The 23334-nt window shown below is 45.0% G+C and overlaps 1 protein-coding gene across 2 annotated transcripts in view; it reads left to right on the top strand.

Annotated features, from left to right (window-relative positions):
* The window catches only part of CHM (CHM Rab escort protein), a 732389-nt gene that overhangs the window by 421266 nt on the left and 287789 nt on the right, over window positions 1-23334 (top strand). For both annotated transcript variants that reach the window (XM_078688468.1, XM_078688469.1), the window contains exon 9: window positions 6262-6339. In XM_078688468.1, the coding sequence (XP_078544594.1) occupies window positions 6262-6339 (78 nt within the window). The remainder of the gene's footprint in view (window positions 1-6261; window positions 6340-23334) is intronic.

Raw genomic sequence — 23334 nt, forward strand, 5'->3', positions numbered from 1 at the left:
CGAACATAAGAGCACTATTAAGTGCAAGAAGTCAAGCACAAAACTGACTAACCACTTTCTCGAAAGCTGGCACAAACCCGAAGATATAACGTGGACAGTGATTGAGCAGATCGACCACGAGAAATATCTACTGGAGAAGGAACAAAGATGGGTTTTTCGTGTCCAGTCAAACAAATATGGGCTCAACGACGAAATCCCGTGGGGCCAGCTGTAGACTATCCTAACCCCTTGTCGCCCAACAGCAGCGCCACCATGGGACCCACTATCAATCCGTATTCACCCTGAAGGACTGATGAATCTGATAACCATCTTTTACTTAGGCTGTTATTATATGAGCCCTATTTGGCAAAATTTCCTGTCAACTGGCACAGTACCTCCATGTGTCTGATTGGACAACAAAGATTTGCAAAATATTCAGGACTATTTCCATTCAGAGATCTCTGTGCCCCTTCGTGATCAATTTGGTTGTGCTGGTAGCGATGCGAGCTATCTCGCTTTATTAGTATCAGTGGGTTCATCATCTTTAACCATCAGGCAGTACCTCAAGGCTTGTATTTACAAATACCCTCGTTTTATTAAGATCAAGGGTCCATCTAGCATTAATGTGTTCATTATTTATAACCACTGGGCAGTATCTCTAGTCTTGTATTCACAATCACCCTCGTTTTATTAAAGATTAAGGGTGCATTTTTTCACCATCAGGCACGACCTTCGGGCTTAAAATTGTAATGATTAAATATTGCCACTGCAGATAAAAATAACGATGGGCAAACGGAATAGACATGGTAAAGAGACTACCTAATTTGCACACCCCGCGTTCCATCGGGGGCGGCCATCTTAGGTTAGCGTTCTAGTCTATTCACACGTGTCCGGCGTTCAGGGAAGTCAAAAGCAGCACTGGGCTTCTAACGCGAGCACTCTCCAGAGCGGCAGGACGGATAGAAGTAAGGTAGTACCCTTACGCGGCTACTGTAAGTACAAGACGCTGCCAGACGTCGTTAAACACCTGGTCCTAAAAAACGGTAATATTGCAGTAAGGATGCGTGCTCTGACGCTATGGGCGCGGCTCTTTTTCCTTACAGATTACCGCATTGAGACACCTATCGACTGCCAGCTCATGAGGCACATCCATTCCGCCTCAGCAGTATGTATGATATTCTGTAACGACATCTTGTGTGTGTGTCATGGGTTTTTAATTAATATTGATCATGATATCAGCATGGTAGACAATATTGCCGGTGACTAATTGAAAAAACGAATTCCTCTTTTTAACCTTGTGTGTGAGCCTATGTGGGCATCGAGTTATGAATGTATGTGTGTGGTAATATGAATCCGCCCTTAATTATGTGGGGCAACAGTATGTTCGTGATACAAACGGACGCACAGGGGATGGCAGATTGTACCATCACTCTGTCCATAAAGCTTTAATTATAATCTTTATAAGTTGGGCATAACTTGAATGACCCGTGGGCTTTGTGGCGCTACGTATACGTCGTGTCTCTAATTGAATGACAACTACAATGGTAAAGATTTGTCCTTTTTTGTTCCCCCCTTGTTTCCTTACAGAGACCTATTTAGGTTCTTTTTTGAGAATTTTAGCTTCCCTGGGCCAGCTCATGCCCTAAAGCATAAAACTATCAGTTGATTTTTACTGTTAGTTTTTAGGACGACAGGCTTACTATATTTAGCAACTGAGCCATTTTTCAGTAGGGGCCACTAGAAGGTCCTGATGAGTAAGCAGTAGGGGACTGCTTACGAAACATGTAGACCAGGTAGTGGCTATTTGCTCTACCCCAAAACCCCCTTCTTAACGTCCCCAGCTAGGGAAGTGAATAAATTGTTTTTTTCCACTAGCCAGAGGATTTTTAGCTTTTTGTTTTTCACACACATTATTAGGTCCCTACACTTCACTGACACAACTCACCTTGCACCATCACATAGCCTTGTCACATTATCAGTGCTCCCGCGTAGTTCGTCAGGTCGTAGCACGCCCCGCCCCGTAGAGGGACGGGAAGACCCCAATGATGAAGCATGACACTATTGGATTTTTTTAGTGTGTGAGGGGTATTTTAACAAGCACATTGTGCTCTCATCTTTACCACCCTAAGAGAGAGTGAATCTTCCCACAATTCACAGAATTAAATAATATTTTTAGCCGATACATTGTTCATGTCAACCTGCATATTTTAACAGTTACTTTCTTTTGCATCATTTCATTCATTTTTACAAGTGGGGGCAGAATCGCAGATTACAGTTTATTGTTTATATTAAAGAAACTATCTGTCTGACCCAACACTGTTATGTCTCAATAAAGTTTTATATCCTTTTTGAAAAACTGTATAATTAACACCCTGCGAGCACAAATTTCATCCTGATATATGTCAAAACAGCGTCTCAAGTATTAGTGCAAATAAGTGCCACCTTGTCGCTATATTTTCTCAATCTCCCACATTGAGTCAAGAGATTTATTTTAAAAATCTTTCAACTAAAATGCGCTCTGCGCACTGAAATTACTTTGACTCAAACATATTGTTGCCCTCGTGGGCCTTTGTGGGGCTTAATAATGCCCACTGCACATTGGAGTTATTACAGCCCATATACATTCTTGCCCAAGTGGGCCTCGGTTGGATTTTAATGTTTAGATGCGTTTCTGCACAGTCTAATTTACATCATAAATGCAAATCCAATCATTCAGTTTTTCAACAAACCCCGTATCGGGCTCCCAAATCATTATTCATTGATCCCATATTTAAAACTCCTTCCAAGATCGGAGCTTCCATTTTGCCCTAGTGGGCTTTGTAAAAGTTCCTCATATTGGGAATGTCTATTTGTAATCACCATTAAATACTTTCCATTATCACATGTGAGCAATTAATCTGTTGTGAGATAGATCTGACTACCTAACATGATGTTGCTGTGTTCTCAAACTGATTGGCCTCAGAATTCTGCCATTAGATATCAATTACTCATTTGACTTCCAATTGTATCCAATAATAGTGCAATCTGACAGACCTATAAAATACAAGAATAGTCACCACGTTACGTGTAAACCATTGTACGTTACTTGGTTCTGTAACAAATAAGTGTTAACAAACAGTAGTGAGAATAAAACATATTCTTTAAAATCGCCCTTTACCACTGCTTACCAGTGCTAAAGTGCTTGTGCTCTCTCAAAACATGGTAAAATAGGCATATTAGGATGCTATTTTGCCAGTCCGGACACGGTTTCGGGGGGGGGGGGGGAGGTGGATATAGTGTAAATAGGACATAAGGGGTCAGGAGAGAAGTATCCTAACCCCTTGGGACTTATGGAGAGGTTTATGAGGGAACCCTCATGGGCAAGAAATAGTACAAAAATATTTTTGGGGTTGGCACGAGTGGATCCGCAGATTCACTGCGGCACTCAGCACTACCACCCATCTGAATCAGCAGCAAATCCAGATCCTAATTTTTAAAGAAATACACCAAGTCACAGACACATTAACTCACTCACACACCCACTCAAACATCCATACTGCCACTCACACACCCATTCAGAGATCCAAAGAAACACTCACCCAGCCACTCGCACACCCACTCCCGCACCCACTTAGAGACCCAGAAAACCACTCACGCACACATTTAGCCACTGGCACACACATTTACCCACTCACGCACCCATTTAGCCACTCACACACCTCATCACGAAGTGGCACCTCAGCTGGAGACACAACTATCATGAATGTGCCTCTCCACACAGTGTTACACCGCAAATCTGCGGCAGCAAATCGGTAATCTCAGGTGAGTAGGGGGGTCATGGATTTCTGATACCTCCAACACAACTTCAGCTTCTATACATAGTTACCACTTGCCGGTGTTACCGATTTGTTTTTTTCCCCCCCTCCCAATGTTTTTGGGGTGATGTATTCCTGTCACCATCCCACACATCATAGTCCACAGCAGGAAAGTTATGACTACACAACTGTGCAGTTTCCCTTTCCCTCCCCTATGGCTAAATACATTATCATGACTCATCTCCTCTCCCAGTTCTTGCATACGTATGCCTCAGTGTGTAGCGCTGTGTTACTTTCAGGTAGATTTTCACTCCAAAATTCCTACACATACATGCAATTTACTTATTTTGCCTACACACATTTTTTAGGCATGAGTGTAGAGTAAAGTATTCTTCGAATTCTATGATTTGCATAGATACCCATAGCTAGAGTTAAGAATTATTGTGACTCCATAGTAACAATTATGCATAATGTCATAGAAAATAAAAGGTGATGTAATAAAATAATTTCAGTAAATAGGATTCTTGAATATTCTTAGTGGTAGCTACTGCCAAAGTCTCTACTTGAAATATGCATCCTGGATGCCATTTTGTACAAGGAAGAATAGCTAAGAGAAAGAATTAATTCTGACATTTGCATCAAACACAGCACTTACTGAATATGCACTAAATTATACCGATAATAAAATAAGGATAGTTCGATCAGTAAGAAGTCAGTTAGGCATGCTGTTAAAAATTTGTCTTTGGTATTCTATATTGAAGAGAATATTTAGTTCTCTCTCGAATGTGGTTAAAGATTAGCAATCCCTAATGCTACAGGGAAGGATGTTCTAGTCAAGAGGGCCAACCTGGCTGACTGATCAAAATAAGTAATGCGTGGTGTAATCTTGTTTGGGTACTATGAGTAGATGATGGTTAGCATTTCCCAAGGATCTAGTTGGTGTGTGATGGATAATGGTACTAAGGAGGTAAGGGCTCTTGTTCATGATGCATTTTCACACAAGAACAAGGAATTTATGATTGTCTCAGCTTTTGGAAAAGAGCTAGTGACATTTCAAGTGATATGAGGAGGTGTCCTTGCGGCATGGAACCAAGAAAAGCGAAGGAATTGCTAACTTTCCCTTACACAATTCCTGTTCATAGCATTACGCTAAAGGTGCACAATGAGATTTAATGTTCACATGATTGTGGTTACGTTCGAGAACATACAGAAAACTACTCAGCACATTTTTTCTCAAAAACTTACTTCTTGTGCATCTTTTGCTTAAAATCCAGTTCAATCACATTTTTACATTTTATGGCAAAAGCTTTTTTGTTTTTTTATCTCAAAGCAATTGCAATTCCTCCTCATTTGCTAGTCAAAATTGATTCAGTGATGATTCTAGAGGTGCAGGAATAGGGGTGATAGTTTTAGAGAGGGAAAGTTAGGGGAATTCAGTGAAAATAAATGTCTGTTTTAGGGAGGTGAACATGAGCGGGCAGAGCCATCCACTGACCAATAGCTGAAAGACGTTTCGCATTTTGAGTGTAAAGTAGAGTAGCGAATGAGGGAACATGGAAGATTTGGTTTGTTCAATCCATATGACAAACCAAAGGAGGAAATATTCATTCCCTAAGAAGAGGTGCTCTGTAAGAAAATAAAGAACCAAGAATATATAGCCTTGTGTAGCACCCCCAGCTGTAGGGCAAATTTAGACAGATTTACACACCAGAAGACCTAGAAATAACGGTTAGCACAGTAGGAATTGAAGCTTTTATGAATGGTCCCTACAGTCTTCAGAAAATCAAGATTTCTCAGTAGGACAAACTGATTAACAATATCAAAAGCAGCGACTACGTCTAGGAGGATGAGGGTAGATCATTGACAGTTGTGGTGCACAGATGTAATTTGAAATGTGAATGAGGACTGGGCTTGAAAGAGGTCTGAACGGAGGAAGTTAAACAATAAGAACTGAGCTTTTAATTGATTCTTCCGGGATTTTTATGCATTCTTCCAGGATTTTTATGCATTTTTCCAGGGTTTTGGAAAAGAATGGTAGCATACGAGCCACGGCTGCAGTTTAGTAGCGGACATGGGTAGCACCATGGCTGACTTGATGCAATTAGGGTATTCTTCATTGAGGAGTAAAAGTCTGAAGTTAGACAGGGGAGTGTGCTTGACGATATAACCAGACGGTTTTACAGCTTGGAAACAAAAAGGGTCAAAGCAAAGCACATGTGGAGTCAACCGACTGCAGCATAGGTAACACCTCTGATTGGGAGGTTGAAGAGAGGGTTGGGAAGCAGGCAACATATTTGTATTGGTTCCTTTGTTTTTATGCAGATGGTTATACCTGGAGCTGAATCTGTGTATAGAGCAACACGTTTGCAGTGTTATTTAACATTTTTTCACATTTCGTGCATTGTAGAAGATGCAGTAAATCGTAATTGATTACTTATGTCGCAAGGCTAGAGTGAGCTTACATTTATGAGTTTTTATGTTCTTCTAGGATGTGTGCTGTATTTGGTGGAATCTACTGCCTTCGTCATTCGGTACAGTGCCTTGTTGTTGACAAAGAATCCAAAAGGTAAGCATTATCTGGAATCCTTTTTTGTGCACCCCCAGAGCCTAAACGACGAGGAGAGTTTAAAAAAGAATCTTTAAAATGACCTCTTTGGTATTAAATGTTTAGCAGTCTTGATTAAAAGTAATTTGTGTATCAGTCTTCCCGAACAAAGAAAGACAGTTCGGAATCTAGAAACTAAACTAATTTGCCTGTGATATTACTAAAGCCCCTGATCACCCATGCTTGGAAGACAAATTGCTTCAGCTGCTGGGGGGTTGGTGATGAGTGATGTTAGTTTTCCTTGTGGCCTTACCTACTCTAATTGATTTTCATCAGATAACAACAAAGCCTTCAGTTATTGCATTTTTTTTAAGATGGAACCCACCTGAATACTCGTCAGATTAATCTTTGCTGATAATGCATGTCACTCCAAGAGGAAAGACTTTAATGAGATTTTAGGTAGATCGTTGTCATAAACCATGCTTGCCTCTTATTCATGAAAAAAAATATATAAGTATATCTACAAAGTACAGTATAAGCCTAGTGAGGTAGCTTAAAATGTTGGTAACCGGAGGTTGACGTTATTTTCATACCATATGGTGTGCAAAACTCTGATCTAGCCTAGGTGTTTACCCTCATTAAGCCTGCATAGTTTTTCATCGCTCTTTGGTTTGACTGGTCCAGCAGTGTGTAGAAGTGTATGGAAGCAAGATGGGCATGACGAAATGTCCTATCTCAGGGGATTCTCACAGAATGTTGCTGATATTTTTAATTAATTGTCTGGATCAATAATTTTAAAAGTTGACACTAGCTAGAAACTATCCTATTTAGTAATATGTGATGTTTTGTTATGCTATCTTATATTGTATTCTACATTTATTAAACGAAATGTTCTTCCCTAATAGCATCTTATTGCTATGATACAACAATGGTACACTGATACTCATGAGAAGAAGTTGTGCAAGGGCTTCAAATGCTTCATCGTGTCTTAGAGTTGTGTGAAGAGTTTTGGTGGTTACTGATTGCCCAGTGCATATTTCTTTTTAAACTGAATGATTTGTACATTGTATGCTTAGAGTTCTGGCCCTAAACATTTGTCGGATTGAAATTACCTCTCCGGACCTTTGTGCACTCTCTTCTCATAGTCCCATGTATGTTCTCCATTACTTGTGTGGTCACATTCTGCATCATGGCTCCTCCCACCATTTGAATGTGTTTCCTCTTTCCATGCTCCAGATCACCGGTCATGGAAACCAAGCACTTACAATTCACTGGTTTTGTCACTTTCTTTGCCTTAATAATGCTTGTTGGGTTTGTGTCACTTTACAACGGAGTGTTCCAACCCTAACATCCGAATGCCTTATGTTGATCATGCTTTCAAGCTTCCCTTATGAATTTGCCCTTTGAGGGCACTTGTCTATTCGGAGACAAGGCAAATTTGGCGCTCAAGCGCTTAAGATTCTCGTACTACCTCTAGGCCTCTCTGCGTCCCCATGTCCACCTCAATCTGCCTGTTCCTCTTTTTGTGGCCAATATCTGCCAAGCCACCGTGCTGTGCATGCTCACAAGCCTCTGTGTGGATGAGGACGCAGTACGTACAGACCTCCTGGGTCAGGTGGCCAGTGGTCTGTTCAGTCCGCCAACTCACAACTGCTACCATCTCCAAATCTTTTTAGTCTGCCCCTTTAAACCTTGGCACCCGGTTGGCGGCAGGATTCCTCATCACCTGCAGCACTGACAATCCATAACATTGGACATGTGGGTTTTGCAGATTGTCCGAAGGGGCTTCTCCCTCCCCTTCAAGATTCCCCTTCCCCCATACCACCATCTCACACATAATCGACTGACGGAGGATAATCTGTCTCTTCTCTGTGAGGAGGTCATGGCTCTCTTGCCCAAGGGAGCCTTAGAGAGGGTTACTGTGCTTGCTATCCCAGCCATTTTCTGGGTCCAACAAAGAACAGGGGCCTTCATCTTATCCTCAATCTCCAAACTCTCAACCTCTTCCTCAAAAAGGAGAAATTCATAATGCTCACGTTGGCTCAGGTCTTACCTGCCTTTGATCCAGGAGACTCGATGATAGCGTTGGACTTGCATGATGGCAATTTTATATTCCAGTCCTCCCTGCCCACCGGCGCTATCTGCGGTTTACGGTAGGCCACAAACACTTTAATTTCACTGTGCTTCCCTTTGGCCCTATCAGTGCCCCTCAGATGTTCACCGAGGTGATGGTGGTGGTTGCAGCTCATCTGCAGAATCAGGTGTGCCAGTCTTCCCTACCTCGACGACTTGCTCCTGTCGCCTCCCAACTCCAGACTACGGCAAACCGTCTGCAATTGCTGGGGTTCATTATCAATGTGCCGAGGCCACACCTGACTCCCTCTCAGATACTTCCTTTCTTCAGAGCTGTTCTGAACACAGTGCAGTTTCTGGCTTATCTTCCTGAGTAGCGAGTCCAGAATATACAGGCTATGATACCAATATTCCGGCCTCTATCATGGGCTTTACCCGAGCTGTTCTGGACACAGTGCAGTTTCAGTCTTATCCTTATCTGAGTGGCGAGTCCACGATGTTCAGGCTATGATGCCGATGTTTCAGCCTCTATCCTGGGTTTCGGTGAGACTGACTCTGAGGCTGCTGGGCATCAGGGCCTCCTGCATCCTGCTGGTAATGCATTCAAGATGGCATATGCAGGCTCTGCAGTGGGACCTGAGGTTTCAGTAGGTGCAGCATTAGGGGAATCTCTCTAATCTGATCCATATCTTGGAGGGAACTGTGAATGTTCTGCAGTGGTGGCAAATAAACCACGATTGGGCAAATGGCAGACCCCTCTCCCCTCCTCAACAACATCTAACAGAGAATCTGTGAATTACACCCAGTAGTGAATTACCCCCAGGTGTCAGACAGGTTCCGGAAAATGTTTTTGTAGCAGTACCCCTGCGCGTTGGTAGACTCCTTGTCCGTCGTCGTGGTCGCCAGGATGACGTCACAGTGTCTACTTAGACACTGCCCCTGCGCACTGACGTCCGTTCTGACACGACTTTACATGCCAGAAGTGCAGAGCCATGCAAGACACTGACCACTGGTGCACATAATTAGGGCCCTAGAAGGAAGTCCCTATCCCTAGAAGTCATTTTGCAGAACAGGGAGGATGGGTGGGGCGGTAAGGAATCTATAACTAATGTCTCTTGCAGGTACATTGTTACCGAAGGTAAGTAACTTGTTCATCTGAAAGAGACTGTTGTTATAGATTCCTTACCTTTAGAATAGATACCCCAGCAATGCCAACCCCGGTGGTGGGTCTGCGACCTAAGTTCACACCAGGAAGTCCTGGAGAACAGAACGGCCAAAAAAACTGTCTCTCCGGACTTGACTATGCATGCAGTAATGTTTTGTGAACGTGTGCAGGGATGCCCACGTGACTGCCTGGCAGATGTCAATCAGCGGAACTCCACGTCCCAAAGCAGTAGTGGCTGCCGTCGCCCTGGTAGAGTGTGCGCGTAGTCCTTCTGGAGGTTCCTTTTTCACCAAAAAATAGCAGACTTGGATGCATAGGACAAACCATCGAGAGATGGTACATTTGTGCACGGCCTGACCTTTCTTGGCGCCCACATAATTTACGAAGAGTTGATTGTCCACCCAGAAATCTTTAGTGTGGTCAACAGACGGACAGCACACATTTTAGGTCCAGGTGGTGGAGTCTCCCCTTCTTTTTGGAAGGGTGTGGAGGCGGGAAGAAGGTGGGCAATGTGATGGTCTGACCTATGTGGAAAGAGGTAACTTCTTTGGGCAGAAAGGAGGGCCTAGTACAAAGGACCACTTTGTCCAGATGAACAGTATGAAAGGGAGGCTTGGAGGATAGAGCCTGAAGCTCACCTACCCTGTGGGCGGAGGTGATGGCAAGCAGGAAGGCAGTCTTTAAAGTAAGAAGACGAAGAGGACAATTATGTAGTGGCTCGAAGTGAGTACGCATAAGATAAGTAAGGACAATATTCAAGTCACACTGGGGCATTATGAAAGAAGAAGGAGGAAAGAGATGAGTAATGCCCTTCAGGAATCTATTTACAATAGGAAACTTGAAAAGCGAAGGCTGATCAGGAAGACGAAGAAAGGCCGAAATGGCCCTGCTGGGTCAATGATAGAACGAAGAGGAGAACCTCTGAAAGAGGGGCAGAAAGAGGATCCAAAGCCTTTGCTGTGCACCATGCCACAAATCTGTTCTATCTACAGATATCCTACCATTTTAATGGAGGGATGCCTGGCTGCCAAGATGACGTTACAGACTTTGAGAGGAAGTTCGAAAGCTGTCAACTGTCACTGCTCAATCTCCAAGCAAGGAGGTGGAGGCTGGACAAGTTGGGATGGAGGACCGTCCCCTGCTGCTGTGACAAAAGATTCTCCCAAATAGGCAGTCTGATCGGAGGATCAATGGCCATGCTCAAGACCGCTCCTGCAAAGACTTTGGATTCAGCAATGGGAGAGCCTTGGTTAGGTCTGTACGCCTCAGGCGAGCACGTGAATTGGCCGCAGTTTTGTGCACGGAGTTTCCAAGGTGGCTCTCACTAGGAGACGTTTTTTGTCTCAAGTGGAGTTTAGGCTTGCTGTCTGCCCATACCACTCCTGCCGATCGCTGCCACCTTGATGACACCACCTACCGGGGGGAACTGCTCACGAAAAATCTTCTGGATCTAGCCTTGGAACACTCCAAAATGCCCTATTGTTGGCCTGCTGCAATAATGCTCTCTAACTTCTGTGTCAAGTCAAGGGTTCCGTGATAGGGTAGGAGATGATCCATTCGGCACATGGCAAATAGCACCATCAACCTGGCAATGCCAGAAAGGTATTCTGATGCATAAAGCTCATGCCTTCTGAAATGTGCTTTCTCTCACCCGCTGAAACCGGCCATTAGTTCTCCATCTGCAGCCCAAGCTGATTTACATTTCTAATACTGATTTATTTTCATACAGTGTCACACTTTACTTCTGCATTGCTAATCTCTGTAAATAACTTGGTATTACAATCTCAAAATAATAGTACCCAATTTACTGGCCTCAGAAGGCTGGCAAGACTAAGTTGGATTTGTTGGAACTCACAACCTGACGCTCAGTACAGATATGTTGGGTATTGAGCTTACTGATGCATCCTCTGATTTAGGTACCGATACAATAGGGATCCAAACCATAGGCTGATCCCTCCTCTGGTAAACGTGTACCAGGTAGAGTCCAAATAACCACGAGCAGGAGTTGGATACCAAACATTCCAGTGTTACGCAAAGGATGAAGGTACTTGTAACAAACCCAGCTCCAGTATAGGGTAGTGTAGCATCAGAGCAGTCCTCAGAGAATGCAGGGTGTGCCTTCTTACACACTCTCCAGTGCAGGTAGGAAGTCTTGAGTGCTCTCTTGGACTACATAACACTTCGTTTTTTTATTGAGTGATCATGTGGAGATTGATAGAAGTCACTCACATAGTTCTCCTGACGTATTTTATTTTCTATTGGTACTTTTTACCGCAAAGTTCTCATCTTGTCAATATCTTCAGGCACCAGACTGAATATGTAAAATTTTCTTCAGCAATTTCTTTGATCCTTGGTAGGTCGCATTGTGCTTCTTCACAACTGATCCATCCTACCCCAGATGTGACATCAGGGCCCCTACATAGTCTTTTCCTATGTGCGCTGACATCTGTTCCTTTCTTTCTGTGCTTTCTGATGTGGATCCGGAGCTCACTACCTCGAATTCTGTCAGGCTTGACAGACAGTATTTTCAAACGTTTTGCCAGTGTGCAAGGAACATGTCCCTTCCAAAAGCAAAAAGTTATTATCATTTTACATTTCCTTTACTTCACTGCTCAAAAGTAGTGGGGTGATGCTCCTCCGCTATAGCGGAGGAGCTGCTACTTGCTGCTTACAGTGCCGTTTAGACTTTTCACATTTACTGTATGTTCATGCATGATTTTTTGCGCCCCTCTCTATGCGAAAGCATAAGGAAAGTTATTTTTAAGTGGCAAATAGGTGTCCTAGCACTAAAAGGTTGGGTAGCAAGGGTGTAGGAATAACTATGCTTTTAAAATACATCAGGGTACAACTGTACTTTTGTTATTGTACAATAACGTGTTGAGCTTTCCAATTACTGCTTTCTCACCGATCCAAATTAGGAGCCTAGATTTGGGCTGCATTACTTCATCTCCCCATAAATCAATCTGATTGTTTTGTTTTCTGTCCCCACCCTCAGCGCAGGCAAAATAAAATCACGCTCACCCAGTTTGTCGAAACATCGAGTGTCCAAGCCTGCAAAATGGCCAAATTTACATCTTTAAAAAAGCCCTGAAATCCACATGGCATGCGCGGAAGTCATGCCACTAGCTTCATGTCAACGCCCATGTCACATACAAAGTCCTCACCATTCTGCCACCTTCCCAACGGGACCTTACCCTTACCTCATCTGCTTTTCCCCCACTTCACCTCTACATCCTGCATCTCCTCATCATTCCACTGCCTTCTCCCACCCCCTTACTCCATTATTCCTTCCCATTTCCCCCTTTTTAATCCACCCTTCTTACAATCTGAACTACCAATCAACTCACCTTACCCTCCCCCCTCCCTCCCCTCTTCTCTTCACCCCGATCCGCTCTTCCCCTTTCCTCGCACCCTCAATTCTGTTCTTCTCCCATCTCTCTTCAACCTCCTCTCCTCCCTCCCTTGCCTCACACCCCGGCCTCCCCTTTTGGTAATCCCATCATCTTCCCTCCCACTGATCTCACTCCTCCTATCTCTCCACATCTTACATTCCCCCCTATGCTTCACAACCCTGTTTCCCCTCTTGGTAATTCCTCCCTCTTCCCCCCCCTCTGACTGCACAGTCCCGCTCTCCTCCCACAACTTTAATTTTGCTCGACCCCCCCCCACTCTGCCTGGTGCCTCTACCCCTACATTCGCCTTTCATTGCCCATGGCACCTGGCCTGCACCCTCTCTCTTCTCTTCACTCATGTGGCCTCCCTTTGACCTCTCTCCCTCTTCTATCTGTTCAGCCCCTTCTTTCATCTCACCGTATCCATGGCCTTCCTATAACCCCACTCCTTCCCCCTCCTCCTCCAGCCATCCATGTCTACTTCTCAACTTTCTCCTCCTATGTATGAACTCTATTCTTCACCTCTGCTCAACACCAGTAAAAATAGCACAGTATCTCCATTCACTCCTTTCTACCACCTTCTTTCCCACCCTCAGACCCTTGCATCACATCTTTCTCCCCAGTCCCCCACAGTCCACTGTCCTTCTTCGCCTACTTCACTTCCTCCCCCACCCTCGACCCTCGCACGCCAACACTCTCCCCGGTCCCCCACCTCCTCCTGTCCCCCTTTGCCTAGGCCACTCTCTCCCTTAACTATTGAGCCACCCTTCACTCCTTGCTCAGCACACCTCTCTCTGGAAACTAAACTTGATTCTCTCATCTCTTCCATTTCCCAGCTTGAAGCTTCCATTTCACTCTTATGTGCTAAGATATCCCCCTCCCCCAATAACCTTCCGAGGAGTTCCTTGCTCCCATGCCCCAATTGAACCAACCACAATCTTTCCCCCAGAGACATCACCAACTTATTGGCTACCTACAAGACCATCAATGTCAATTCCCCTCCACTCGCCTCTCCTAACAACTCTTCTCAATTTGCCATTCAGACCATCTCTTCCTTCAGAACTTACCGGCCTCCCTCTCATTCAAGAATCTAATCCCTATCCCCTCATCAGTCCAGACACTCACATCACCAAAACAGTTGCGTCAGAGCTACACTGTATGCTCCATAACTGCAGATCTGCAACCAAACACAAACTGGAAATCTCTGACACAATCACTCACCACAATCTCGACATGCTCTTTCTCACTGAGACCTGGTTTAATGACTCCTCTCACACTTCATTTGATTTTCTGTTACCTACTGACTACTCTATCCTCAGAAATGAACAGGCAAGATCGGGGGAGGTGTTGCGATCATCTACAGAAACGCCCTCCAAATCAAAACCTATCCCACCACCCTCTTTCGCACCTTTGAATGCCTTTCCCTAGAACTCCAAGTTCATTAGGGCTCACCCTTCAGGTTCCATGCCATCTACCACCCACCTGGTAATTGCTCTTCCTTCATAGAGGAATTCATCGACTTCATTAGTGACCAATATTCACAAAGCGACAAGCAGATCTTCCTAGGTGATTTCATTCTCCACTGGGGCTCCGTGGAAGACTCGGCTGCCAACAAGCTTGCAACCTTTCTCTCAGCTAACGATCTTGCCCAACACTACTCGGAAATTACACACGCCAAGAGCTCAATTCTGGACCTTGTGATATCCAAATCAGACCAGATTACCTCTGCTGCACCCATCCGTGTTGACTGGTCTGGCCATTTCCTCATTCCCTTCTTTTTTCACCTCTCTCACACTTTAACTCTCGGCCAACCTAAAAGATCCTCTACGTTGTTCCACAACACAAAAAACATTGATCTTGAGAGTCTATGTGATTCTGCTATGCGTTCACTTCCTAGTCTAGACCCCAATATGGATGTCAACGATCTCACTCCCCTTTGCCTCTCAATCCTTGCAGTCGGGATCGACAAGGTTGCTCCACTGCAAAGCAAAAGGAAAAGACCCACCCCATCAGCTCCTTGGTTCAACAAAGCTCTCTATGACGAAAGGAAAAACCTCAGAATCTTGGAGAAGCACTGGAGACATTCTCAATCCACCCCCAACCTCTCTCTTTTAAGCTCAGCAAGATCCAAATACCACCAGCACATCTTCCAGGAAAAAACATCTCATTTCAGATCCCTCCTTGATTCAGCTAAAAACAGACCAAAAAAACTTTTCATCCTCATCAAAAACCATTTGTTCTCCCCAAACCATCAAGCCTGAGGATGCTTCAAAGAAAGCAACTGAGTTTGCTATATTCTTCGATCAAAAGGTAAAATCTCTGGTGGAACATGTCACCCACCCCACCCCCACCCCCATCGAGGAGCGAAAAGCCTTAGTCTCCTGGCAGAACTATGCCGCCATCTCGGAGGTTGATCTCCTCAAATGCATATGCGAAACCAAACCCTCCAACCATTCTTCTGACCCCATACCCAGTGGCATCGCCATTGATTTCTATACTAACACCCTTTCCTACTGGACCAGGCTGGTCAATCTCTTCCTCAGTCAAGGATCCCTTCCAGTTGTCCTCAAAACAGTACAGGTTACCCCCCTTCTAAAAAAAACCTCTGCAGATGCAAATTACCTCAATAACTTCCGCCCCATCACCAATCTGCCTTTTCTTTCAAAGATCACAGAAAAATGTGTTGCAAAACAACTGTCCCAACATATTATGGACAATAATCTCTTCGACATGTTCCAGTCGGGCTTTATTCAAAATTGCAGCACTGAAAGAGCCCTGCTGCAAGTGATCGATGATGCGCTGCATATTCTCGATTCGGGGGAATCGTGCCTTCTGATTCTTCTTGACCTCTCTGCAGCTTTTGACACTGTTTATCACAACACCCTCCTGAACATTCTTCATCAGAGAATGGGCGTGGAAGGCACAGTACTCAAATGGTTTGCCTCTTTCCTCTCGGACAGATCCCAAATGATTAAGATTGCGAACAGTCTTTCATCTCCACTGGTGGTTGGTCAAGGCGTCCCTCAAGGTTCTTTCCTTGCTCCCACTCTGCTTAATCTTTATCTGGAACCATTAGGGAACCTCCTAAGCAAATCTGGAATCCTCTACCATCTCTATGCGGACGACACCCAAATATACCTCAAGGTGTCTTCCCCCTCATGATCTCTCACTACTCAGCTCTACTCTCAACGCTATTCACAACTGGATGATAGTGCACCAACTCATTCTCAATCCCTCTAAAACGCAATTCCTCCTCTTATCTAACTCTCTCTCCCCACCTCCTGTTCAACCCTGGTTTGATCAGTTGAATCTACTCAACAGTAAACCCATCATTGTGGACTGCGCTAAATCCTTAGGTGTCATACTGGACAAAAGACTCAACCTAATCTCACACGTCAATTCCATGGCCAAGAGCGCACGTTATCAGCTGCGCCTTCTTTGGGGGATTCGTCGGTTCTTCCCGGAGAAGGACCTAAAAACCTTGGTTCAATCGCTAGTTCTCTCTAGATTGGACTATTGTAATTCTCTTCTGACTGGCCTTCCCAAATCTCCCCTCTCTCCCCTCAAATCCGTCCTCCATTCAGCAGCTCGCTTCATTTCAGGGTCCAAACGAAGTGGCCACATCACCCCTATCCTGTCTTCTCTCCAATGGCTTCCCATCGAGTCAAGAGCTATCTACAAAATGGCGTGCATCACCCACAAAGCTTTGTACTCTTCCTCCCCTCGCTATCTGGCGAATAAACTTAAATTGTCTGGAGGCTCAAGACCGTCTCGGAATGCGGAAAAGTTCCTTCTTGAGCCCCCCTCCTTCAAAAGGGATCAATTGATGGCACAATCGTTCTCAGGTAATGCGGTGAGAATCTGGAACTTACTTCCTCCTTCGCTCCGTGCCATCACCTCCATCCAGATCTTCAAAGCGGACCTCAAATCTTTTATTCCAAAGACACTTTCAGAACTAATTCCCCCTTCTCAGACCTCGCCAGGAAGTTCTTTAGTCATTGTAAATGTGTCACATATATTTATATTTTTATTTGTACATCCTGTGCTTGCTGTGTTTGATTTTGTGTTCCGTTTGCCTGAGTTGTTTTGATTCTATGGCCAGCTATTTTTCGCCAGGAAGTTCTTTATTCATTGTAAAATTTGTCATTTCTATTCATATCTTTGCTTGTACAGTCTGTGCTTGCTGTGCCTAAGATTGTGTGCCTTATGCTTACGTCGCTTTGATTCTATGGCATGCTATTTGTATTTGTTCCATTCCTGTAACAGTTCTCTCATGTAACGTAACTGGTTCTATTGTACAGTGCTCTGACACCTTCGGGTAAAGTCCGCGCTTTATTTATTTATTTATTTGGACATTTTTAAAGCGCCTGGTGACGCCAGAAGGCGTGTCCCCGCGCTATGGTAAGTGATCAGTTGCCATCCCCCCCTTCCCGAGGATCTACCTGCTAAAAAGGTAAGTTTTTAATTTTTTTCTGAACAGGGCCTCTGATGGCTCAAGATGGAGGTCTAGGGGCAAGACATTCCAGCACTTGGGAGCAAGGTATCTGAAAGACCTCCCCCCCCATCCGTGCCTTCCTAACTCTGGGCACCACAAGTAGTCCCGTCTGAGAGGACCGTAAATTTCGGGTAGGCTCATAGTGGGACACCAGACTCTGAAGTGGCACAGGGGCTTTGCCGCTCAGAATGCGATGGCACGTTGAGAGGGCCTTAAACTCCACTCTCTTCTCCACCGGAAGCCAATGGAGAGCTTGGAGAGCGGGTTTAGAGGGAGACCTTCTCGGGAGTTTTAGCACGAGCCGGGCTGCGGCATTTTGGAGCACCTGAAGGCGCCCCATGACCTTGCCTGAAGCCCCCAGATAAAGCAGAAAATATGATTTATTGCACGCTAAATCTGATTGAGTTACACTGCACAACAATCACAGGAGATTCTTCCAGCAATTGCTCCCATGGCACCTGCTGTTGTTTCCTTTTCCTTTTGATAAAAAACACAATTTCTCATCGAGGTGGTTAGACGTCGTACCAGCAACCAGCTCTTTAGTGGGATTCGACATCGCAGCAGAATGCATTAAATAAAATAAATAAAGTATGCAAGTCAAACCCCCCAAATAAGTTCTATAACAACTGAACGCTCTGCGGATGCATGCAGTAAAAATCTACTCTACATGGACTGAAGGCACCGCATGCAGCTGAAAAGGAAGTAAATACTTCCCTGGCCAAGAAGACAAGATAAGGAGAAGCACCATACAAGCATCCACCTTCCTTCCACACAGCAGGCTCAACCCCAAAATCGAATGTATTTTTCACCTTTTATACAATTATGTATGCAGTCGAACAGAACCGAGCGCGCACCTCTCTATACTGTGTATCACTTTCTTCTGGATTTATATTAACTGTATGTTAATGGTTTTGATGGAATCATGGTAATAGGGTACAGTACTGTTAAACCCTAGACATGGACTCACCTTTATAATCAGACGTGTAAAAAGAGGATTTGAAAGATACCCCGTGGTCCGAACACAACGAAGTGCTGCGATGTCGAATCCCACTAAAGAGCTGGTTGCTGGTATGACGTCTAACCACCTCGATGAGAAATTGTGTTTTTTATCAAAAGGAAAAGGAAACAACAGCAGGTGCCATGGGAGCAATTGCTGGAAGAATCTCCTGTGATTGTTGTGCAGTGTAACTCAATCAGATTTAGCGTGCAATAAATCATATTTTATGAAATTCTTTCTATCACAATGACGCCCAGAAGTAAATCAACTATATCTCGTAGTATCTCTGAATTACCGTGCTAAAGCCGCAAGTAATATCGGGAAACATGTTTTTGTAGCACGTATATACAGAGGAAGCGTTCTGGATGCAAATGTCATGGAAAGGTGACTTATGAACATTCTTGATAGATGGTGTGAGAACAATCCCACACAACTGGCTCTTTTAGGCGTTTGAGGCTGTATTGAGATGAAATGGCAGACTGAGGAAGCAGCAGCAGAGGGGGAATTCATCCGAGTACTGTTTGTGTTACCACGCCTTATTTCTGAAGAAATGAAATCATCTGGGGCGATGGCAGGAGCCAGACATGAATTAATGTTAGTAAACAAATAAAAGGTATCATTGCCTACTAATGTTAATGGTCTCACTGTATTAAACCTAATCCAGGCAATTACACCTAACATCATTTTTAGACGCATTTGAAATCATTCTTTCTTTTTATGTCAATTGCTGTGAGTGTATTGCTCATTCCCCTCACTGCAATGAGTTATTTTTTGCTGTGTAACTCTACTTTCATAACGAGCTCTATTGCTTTTGTAGTTAGGTTCTCTCTCTGTAATAACCCGAAATAAAAAAAAGAATACCATAAAACTATTCAGGAGCTACAAATACATTTTAATAAAGGTGACTTTTATTTAGAAAGACATGATCCGGGCTTGAACTGCCGGGGAAGCCTCAGAGAACTCTCAATCTCCTCTGTATAACCAGACTTACATAACTTGTGCAAGTGTCTTCTCAGTTCTGCTACGGAAATGGGCTCAATCCGGACCTAATGCTCTCCTACTTCAGCATCATCCTTCAGTTCACTTTTGAGTTCATCCATTGTGTTCGTTTTAGCCACCATTGACCACCTCGGGGTACATATCCGCCCATCTTAGCTCCTGTCTTGGCTCACATTTCACACTTCACATGCATCTCAGTACCTTTTGCACTCCATATTATATCTGGGCCCAGTTTTATTCCTGATTCGAATTGCACTTTCCAGCCAAACGATATCCATTTTTTTGCTGCATGTATTTTGCTCCTAACATTTCTTTCTGAAAGTGTAAATTCTGCCTCAAAACATCCCATTATGTAAATAATTTTCCTTCCATAAACTTTAGGAGAAATAGTTCCAATAATGCTTCTACATGAAGAAATGTACTCAACATATTTACTCTCGTGGACAAAGCTAATCTCCAAATAAGCCATCATTATTACACAGGCACCTGCCAAATTCACTTCACCAAAAGGTGCATATCTTCATTCCTCTTGCTCAATTTCTTCCTTGATGGTTGCCTCAGATAGCCTACTATTTTTTCCCTCACACCATATTTTCTTCTACACACTCCAGCCTTCTCCAACCCCCCACATCCCCCGCTTGCATTCACTGCGTACTTGGTACACCACAAGATAATTACTTTAATTTCGTAGCTGGAACCTTCTTCCATAGTGATAGTAAACATCAGCTCTAGACTCAGCTCCCACTTTTCTTCACTCCAATTCGCCTCCATACTAACTTATTTATTCTTAGTGCTAGTCACCTCCGTCCGCTTCCTTGAATCGTCAATTCTCTTGCTGCATTTCTATGCCTCTACTTATCTCTATTGCTTATTACAGTGTACGTCTAGTTATTGTCAATCTCATTCTCATCATGCAAAAAGTATGTATAGTACAGATAATAGCAAATTATTTTCGAACAATTCAAATTTACTACCAGCGGTAACCAAATCAGACATTTTAGTGCCCAGCCACCTAGTCGCTAGATAAAAACCTGCTTCTCAATGCCTTTTATTAAATACAAATTTGTTTTATTTGATAGATATTTCTAGCCACAAATTCCTTACCTTTGAATTTTCCCCCAGATGTCAGACTGGATCCTGAAGATTTTTTGTGAGCAGTTCCCCTGCACGCCGGTAGGTGGCGTCGATCAGCTCTGCGTCCATTATTGTCCGCACCGGAAGTAATAATGCAGTACCTATATAGGCACCACCCAGGTGCTCTGATGTCAGTTCTTTTCTTTCAGCGCCAGCCAGTGCTGATACGAGAGAAGAACTATCCATCATTCAGTTTTTGACCGAACTTTTTTTCACGTTTTGTCGACCGTTTTTGAGGTTTTACCTCCTGGTGTGTCAAGGATGTCACCATGCAAGACGGGATTCAAGCCCTGCTGAGCCGGTCACTGGCCGATGTCGGTGATGGACTCTCACTTAGTCTGTCTGCGGTGTTTGTAGCGCAACCACAACCCAAAGGCATACTCCTTTTTCCGCCCCATGCACCCAGAATCTTTAAGGGAGTGGTCTCGAAAGCTCATGGTGGCCAGGCATGCGACTCCATGGAAGTTGAGGTCCCAGTTGTGGGGAAGGTCCTGGGACCAGTCAAGGAGCCTGAAGTCTACATTGTCCAATAGGAAGCCCTTGGGACACCCAGGTAAGTTGAAGCACAAGAAAAAGTTGTTGTCAAAGCGTTCTTTAACTTCTCCTTGTCTGTCGGCCAATGTGACAAAGGAGCATCGGCATTCTAGGTCTTGTTCCCTAGAACCTGCACCAGGACTGACTCTGTACCTCTCCAACTTTCCAGGAGCCGGAGCCACCCCCACTCAACTAAAGGAGTTCTATGAGGCCATGCGCCTCATATTTGGGTGTCCCAACCCCTCAGATGCGCCTTTTGGCCTGGCTGGGTTGGAGGGACCCCATCTGGTTTTGCACCGGTGGCTCCAGCGGGCCCCCAAGGATCTCTTCCTGGATCTGGACCTGCGCCGGACGTACCACCTCGACCTTCCTCGGTTCCGATGCCATTAGAGCCCACTGGTGGGTCAAACCCATTGTCATCACTGAGCAGGATGGGTGTCACCTGAAACCGATACATCAGAGTCTGAGCCCTATTCTCTTGGGCTAGGATATACCAACCTTATGGGAACGAACAAAATATGGTGTGAGGAACTGGGTGAAGTCAGTGGATTGTATACGTCTCCAGATGCTGGTTTGTTTTCTTCCCAACTGTGACTATGGAGAAGGGAGCTTACAATGCATTGGTGGTTTGAATTGCAGCTGAAGTATTTGACCTTCAGCTACCCTCAGCAGTCAAGATTAGCCTCTTGACGGAGGTGCTGCAACTGGGAGTCTCCACGCCCGACCCCCTAATCCTGTTCATTGATGTCCTTACTGACGTCCTTCTGGGTACCTGGTCCAAACCCAAGACAGGGTCCTGTGAGTAGGAGAATTGCCCGCCACCATTGCCCCGCACCTGGGAACCCAAAATTCTTCATGCAACAACCTACCCCCGAGAACGTGGTGGTCCAAGCCTCAACCTCCCAAGGTACTTTCTCTAATGCTCTCCCGGATAGGGAATCCAAGAGGCAGGACTCATTTGGGATGATGATGTTCTGTTAGCCTGGTATTGCGGTCCGTGAACACTGCATGCCTTTTGGGTCTTTATTCCCAAACTTTGTGGGACACAGTTTTGCAAGTGCTGCCACATGTTCCCGGAGGAGCCCTGGGCCGCATTCTCCCAAGCTGTCATCGACGGGAGAGATGCAGCAATGTTCACAATTCGATGCAGGCTTGACATGACCGACTCGCTAGGCAGAGTGTTTTCCATGATAGTGGCCCTGAGGCGCCACAACTAGCTTTTTGGGGAATGTCCAAGCTTCCCTTATCAACATGGCCTTGATGGCACCCATCTCTTCAGAGACCAGTCGGATTCGGCGCTTGAGCACTACAAGAACTCTCGGGCTATGGCAAGGTCCTCGGGCCTTGATACAGCTCCGTCTCCCCAGTCCGCCTTTCGCAAGGGTCTTCCAGTCATGCCAGTTCCTGCCCAGCCATCTTGACACAGATGCTGCCTGGCCTCTGCGTGGATGAGGGCATGACACCCACATACCTTGTGGGTCAGGTTGCCAGCGGCCTGGTCAGTCCGCCACCACCCCGACTGCAAATATGAAATACCAGCATTTGTAAAGTGCACGGCTACCTTCGGGGTGGTGTTCCGGCACTGGGGGCCCTCGGGAAGATTAAGCGAGCTATTGCCCAGAGTCACATGGTGCTGGGCTAACCTGCCGCCGGGAATCAAACCATGAACTCTGTGCTCCGGAGTTAGGCACGCTGGCCGCTGTGCCACACCTCTTCCACATCCTCCAATACCTCCTAGTCTGCCCCTTTACTACCATGGGCACCCAATTAGCAGCAAGACTTGCCAGTACCTGCCCCACTGGCTGTCCATAACATTGCACAGGTGCGTTTTGCAGATTGTCCAAATGGGCTGCTCTCTCCTCTCCGAGACTATCTCTCCCCCTCTCCGAGACTATCCCTCCACCCATGCCACCATTTCACGACTGGCTGAAGGAGGATCTTTTGTCTGTTTTCCACAAGGAGGTCACAGCTCTCTTGGCCAAGGGAGCCATAGAGAGGGTTTGGGTGCCAGAAGTAGGCTGTGGTTGCTATGCCCGCTGCTTTCTGGTTCCCAGAAAGGACAAAAACCTTCATCTTATTCTCGATCTGCAGGCCCTCAATCTGACAGAGACAATTAGTTATAGACTCCTTCCCTTTAGAATTACCCCAGGCGTCAGACTGGATCCAGAGCATTTTTTCGTCAGCAGTACCCCTGAGCGTCAAAAGGGGGAGTTGATCGGTTCCGCAC

This window comes from Lissotriton helveticus, chromosome 4_1 (genome assembly GCF_964261635.1).
Source record: "Lissotriton helveticus chromosome 4_1, aLisHel1.1, whole genome shotgun sequence".
NCBI lineage: Eukaryota > Metazoa > Chordata > Amphibia > Caudata > Salamandridae > Lissotriton > Lissotriton helveticus.